The sequence below is a fragment of the Cryptomeria japonica genome, chromosome 3 (genome assembly GCF_030272615.1).
Source record: "Cryptomeria japonica chromosome 3, Sugi_1.0, whole genome shotgun sequence".
In the NCBI taxonomy this organism is placed as follows: Eukaryota; Viridiplantae; Streptophyta; class Pinopsida; order Cupressales; family Cupressaceae; genus Cryptomeria; species Cryptomeria japonica.
This window is the reverse complement of record NC_081407.1, coordinates 622990984-622996983: the sequence shown is the minus strand read 5'-3', so window position 1 is coordinate 622996983 and position 6000 is coordinate 622990984. Positions and strand designations below refer to the sequence as shown.

The window sequence follows — 6000 nt, the reverse complement described above, 5'->3', positions numbered from 1 at the left end:
ATGACTTCCCTTAAAGTCTTCTTAAGACTTTAATGGTTTCCCTCAAAGTCTTCAAGCATTTTAATGTTTTATCTTCTTTGTTCTCATTTAAATAAATTAATATTTATTTGAATATTTATCCTAATGCAAATTTCACCATTTAATTGAAATAAATGATTTTATTTTAATTGAAAATACCAAAATTCCTCCCACTTGCATTTTCCTACAAAATCCACTTACATGCCTAAAACCCTTTCTAAATTCTTCTAAACCTTTCCTAATTAACCTAATCCATCCCCTAAATATTGTCACATTCCTAAGCAAATTGAAGTCACTTCTCAAAGACTCCAAAGTCTTTGAAAATCAATTAATGATTTGTGTGTTCAACAAATTAACCTCTAAAGTCTTCCAAACCACTTATGGCTCTTATATGACCATTAATGGTTAATTCCACTTGCACTCATGGTTAAGGACTTTGACCCCTAACTTAACCCTCATGTAACCCATGTGTCTCTTCAAAGCATTTATTTCTTTGACTAGGGTAACCATCATGTCCCTTCAAGCATTTAATGTTCCTTATCTCTCCTCTCAAGCCTTCTCATGGTGACACTTGTCAACATGGGATTGGGTTGAAAGTCTCACATGGATTGAATATCTTTCAATCCTAACCTTTGTTAAGATTACTCAATCTTAACCCTTCATTTCCCCATTTCTTCTATAAATAGAACCCTTCTCCTCAAGCAAGAAAAAACATTAGAGTATTGTTGTTATACTGGCATTAACATAGAGCTTTCTCATAGCATCACTATCTACACTTGCATAGCATTTGCTTATCATATTCAACTATCTTGAATCTCCATATGACATCCATGGCTAGTGCTAAAAGCTGAGAGCTACACTCATTTGGGACTTGGAGAGGAGAGGAACAAGGGAGAAAAAAACTAAGAGCTTGTTAGGAGGTATTTGGAGATGCCTCATCATGTTTGCTTTGATAGTTAAATATGCTTGCATGTTTTTAGTGTCTCTCTTGGTATGCCTTTTTAGATTAGTTTTTGATTGACTAACACTAACAATCTTTTGGTTTTTGTGTGTTGTTTGTCATTGGCTAACCTTGTCCATTTAGGAAGGCATCAATATATATACATATTATTTTTAATTTTATAATATTTTTATATAAATCGATATTCTTCATAAATATATATACAAATAAAAAATATTTTACATTGTTTTAAAAATAATATACAAATATATAATATAATAAATATTAATATAATGATGTATTAGAAATAATATTATTAGCTATAGGGGATTGGAAGTGTTCTTATATAATGATATAATGATATGACAATATAATATAAATAATGTAGTCTTAATATTTTATTTTTTGTTTTGGTAAAAAGTTTTTTTTTCAATAAAAGTGGAAGACCACTAACTTTATTAATTATAATTTTTATACAATCCTGGAAAAACCATAAAGGCCAACAAAGCCAGTTACAACGATAGTACCCAACCCCCCAAAATATGTGAAGTGGATACAAGCCAAGCAAACGAGCATCAGGAGTGCACCCTCATCTGAAGGGGACAAGGGCTGGGAAGCATCTTCATTCTGATAATCCCGAGCAACCCCCTGTAGAGGCACAACTACACTCGGAAGAGATATAACTACCTTCATTGAATCAAGAAGGAAATATATACATGAAAACACATTAACAACCGCAACCAAAATATCTGGAGAAACCTGATCTAAAAAAGCTACAAGAGCAAACATCATGTCATCATATTTTGATTGCCTCTATTAAAAGTTTAATAGAAATTTAAAAATATAATATAATAATAAGAATTTAAGGATTCATCCAACATTGTATTAATTAAATTGAGACATTGTTGACGGTATCATCAAGATTCAAATCCCCCTAGATTAATTATGAACCATTATTACCTATATTCCTTTATTATGCTAGTTTATATTATATTTTTCAAAAACTTATACAATTAATATAAATAATACTGTCACTTTCATAGACAAAAGTTTAAAGATCCTTCCTAACAGATTGTGAATTCGATTGGAAGCAAAGGAAAACAATTACAGCAATGGCTATGATTAAAAGCAATCTCCTATTTATATAGGTATAGTCGGTTACCACTGAAGTCATTAAATTCTAGTGCTTTTCACCTTAAATGTCTATTAACTATTTGAACATCCAGTCCACATGGAAGTAAGAACCAAATCCAATCAGAGGCAGAATTTCAATAGACGACAATGGAATTATTGCCACAAGTCTGCCTGAAAAATGATAAATATCCCCTGACAAATATGTTGCTATTAATTTTGGGCTCTCAATGGTATGATCGAAATTTGAATGTGAAATTTCAAATGGGTGTTCCCTGGATACTAAATTTCGAAGAAAAAGCTTCATTCTATTCAATTTCAAACTGCGTCTGAAACTTATCAGCATTGCCCGATCTGGTAGAGTACTCCTGAATTAGTTTGGAGAAAGCCGAATTCTTATTTTTCAGCAACTTCAATGGGCTGTCGTATTCCAAAAGGGTTCCTGCTCATACAACGAATACATGTCCATCAACTTCTCCATGTGAAAAAACGTCAGAATCACAATTTAAAGATGTTAATCTACCTTCACTGAGAAGCAAAACTAGATCGCTGTCAATTACAGTATGGATTCTGTGAGCAATGGTTATAACTGTACAATCTGCAAACTCGGAGCGGATAATAGCTTGTATAGTAGCGTCAGTTGCTGTGTCCACAGAAGCAGTAGCCTCATCAAGCACTAGAATTCGACTTCGTTTAAGCAACGCTCTTCCCAAACACACCAGCTGTTGTTGCCCCACACTCCAGTTTTCTCCGTTTTCAGTCACTGTAACAATTAAATAGTATAAGTTACTAGGTAAAATTGTGTCATTATAGGGCTCTTACTCAACACTTTGAGACGATATATAAGTTTTCTGGAGATTCTATTTGATTGTACTTTTTGCAAATTTTGCTCGACAGAATAAAAACAGTAGCTATGATTCACCATTAGCAACTACTCCCAGTGTTTTAGAATGAAAGGTGAAAAAGAATGGAAATATAGACTAATTTAAATCTGAGATGAAATGTGTTGTCTCAAGGTGCTATTTATACCTCTTGAGCCCATTTTTTCTTCCCTTGATCGCATCAGATTTCCCAGCTGACATTTGTCCAGAGTCTGAAACAACATTGACAAACAAAAAATTCTCGTCTTAAAAAAAGAAACAAACAGCTGTAAAAAGTTTTTCTTGCTATAAAACCTAAATATTAACGTAGAAAACTGTTTACTTTCAGGTAAAAGAGTAATTGGGGTTTTATGGAATTTACCTGCCATATCTCTATATCTGTGTATTCTCCAAGGGGGTCAAGATTCTCTCGGATTGTTCCTTGAAACATTGCTGGTTCTTGAGGGATTATGCTGAGTTTGGATCTGAGGTCATGAAGACCTATTGAACAGATATCAACACCATCAATAATAATTTTACCTTCTGTGGGTTCAACAACCCTAAACAGAGCTTGAATAAGAGTGGATTTGCCGCTTCCTGTACGCCCCACAACTCCAATCTTTTGTCTTCCGGGGAATGTGCATGTAAGACTTTTCAGGACAAAAGGTAAGTGTCTGCCGTACCGGACCTGAGAATTACAAAGCAATGCTAAAATTTCAAAGTTCATAACAATTGCATTGAATAGCATCTATAGGTTTATTACCAAAAGTTATAAATGGAGTGGCTAGTTGGAGTGGTTGAACAACCCCTGCAAAGAATGGAGAAAGGTACTTTCCTTGGTTTTTCCCGAGAAACTCTTCAACAGCATTAGTGATTGTAAGTTTATAATTTGTGTAATATCCTACTTTCACCATTACTTGACAGTCTCCAGATTAGGATGATGTGGCTGGTTTGCTAGTCATGAGTAACTTGGGTTTGAAATCAATGTAACACAAGCTTATTTTCAAGTGGAAATCTTTCTATTTGAATAGGAAAATAAAGATATACTCCAACTTGGATAAATCAAATGGAAATTCTTAATATACATGAAATTACAAATAGAAGGTGATCTGATGTCTCAGCCTAGCCAGCACATGCACAGTTACTAGTGTCAAGGAACTTCCTGGGGAACAAAAGGTACAGAAGATGAGAATGGAGATTTTTAACAATCTTCCATTTTTTTGCATCCTATACATTGTTAGGGATTGCTCTCTTATACTTAACCACATTTAGGCATCTGAGATAAAGAATGACAAAGTAAGCATGGGTCCAAGTCTCCTCAAGCACTTTATCTTGTTTCTTCGGGGTGATCAGCCTTTATATTATTCTTCCACAGATACACTTTTGTAACACTAATCATTAATGCTTCACAAACATTGATGAATCATCCATAACATTGCTAACAAGTATTTTATGTCTAAAATATGATGATTGAGAACCTTGGCGCATTGGAATTGTTTCCATCTCCATCTTTCATTCTACTAGGGTATAGCACAATATCACGGCTCTCCTTCAATCCCAATTGACTATAAGATGAATTTGTGTTTCTCAAGTTAGTGAATTGGTGATGACCATGAAGGTCAATTCTTGGACTGACCTCTATTCCTTTCTTTAGCTGGATTTCAATTACCATGAGACATGAAATATTGTAAGGCACATTCATATAGGGAAAAAAATATGTATAACCATAAAGAACAAAAATGTGTACGCAAAGCTCTATGTGGTAGCTCAAACGAAGATTTTTTATGTACCACTGTAATCCGTTATGCAGCAGTATCAAAAAAGACACTAACTTTTCCCTTCCTCCTCTTTCAGGGTCAATGTATCGCAAAACCTTGTGAGATTGGGGGGCAACCTCCCATATTTGGTGGACGAAACTGGCCCAATTTTTTTTGAAGACAATAAAGACAGAGATCTCAACACTATAATCAAAGTCTGTATATGGAGCCGCATTTTTAGTAACTGCTGGAAGGTGATGTGCTTCTGGGCACCCCCTTATTTCTATTCTAAAATTTCCTTAGCTAGTATGTATTTTATCTCTAGGGAAAAATAATAATGTGATTAATTTCACATTTTCTTCAATTAATTTTGTCATGTACAAAGCTTTTAGACAAATTCTGACTTGAGTTTCTAAATGAAAAAATGTACTCTTGGATATAAATTATGTTATCTTTGCACTATAATTGTTGTTTAGAATAACAACGTAGATTCTCTTTATGACAAAGGTAATAAGGGAACAATATTTTGAATTGATAGGAAGGACGACAAAGGGAAACCTAAAGAAGCTTAGTATTCATAACTGTCATTTTGACCAAAATTGATTGAAAAGATAAAAATCTCTAATTCAAATTTTGCAACCTAAGATAAAGAATCCAAGAGTTAATATTAGTGACAAAAGCCAAGAAAAATATTCCTTTCTTGAGGTATATACTGTATAGAAATTGTATTTTCTGGATTGAATGTCATCATGATGGTGCACCATCGGAACATTTAACGTCTCTGCATGAAGAAGAAACTTTGTGACACTCCTAAGTAGATTCAGAGAAGTCAAAATATGTGAGGATAGAAGCATTTATAGAAATGCAAGAGTGCAAAGCATTTAGAGAAACATAAATAGGAATTGTAAAGACTAGAGACTATGTGGAATGCTACATGTGTAAAGGCTAAATTATGACATGGCATGGAACATTACATTGGAAGTTGAATTAGACATGGAAAGGGACCAACTTCTGCAAACATGAGAAAGCCACTAGTTTCCAATAGAATATTTCCAAAGTGATAGTAGAGGATAATGTTGCTTGGCATGGAAATTTTGCATGCACGCTTGAAATATAAGGAATCTAAGCTTCAAGAGCTTGACAAAATAAGTATAACAGAAGAAACCTTCCAGCAGCTAGATAATAATAATAGAGTTTATAATCAATAAGATTGCAGGGGTAAAGAGAACAAAAGTAACAAAATAAGAGATGAGATAAGGAGAGTAGTCACCAATTGAACACCAAAGATTTCCCA

General features: G+C 33.8%; 1 protein-coding gene across 1 annotated transcript in view; it reads right to left on the bottom strand.

The window, feature by feature from the left end:
- Positions 1-1972: 1972 nt before the first annotated feature.
- LOC131050073 (putative ABC transporter C family member 15) overlaps positions 1973-6000 on the bottom strand; it is a 55805-nt gene continuing 51777 nt past the window's right edge. Inside the window, exons 8-11 of the mRNA XM_057984208.2 lie at positions 3332-3637; positions 3119-3182; positions 2613-2852; positions 1973-2531 (exon numbers count right to left, since the gene is read on the bottom strand). Coding sequence (XP_057840191.2) covers positions 2398-2531; positions 2613-2852; positions 3119-3182; positions 3332-3637 — 744 coding nt within the window. The 3' untranslated portion in view covers positions 1973-2397. The remainder of the gene's footprint in view (positions 2532-2612; positions 2853-3118; positions 3183-3331; positions 3638-6000) is intronic.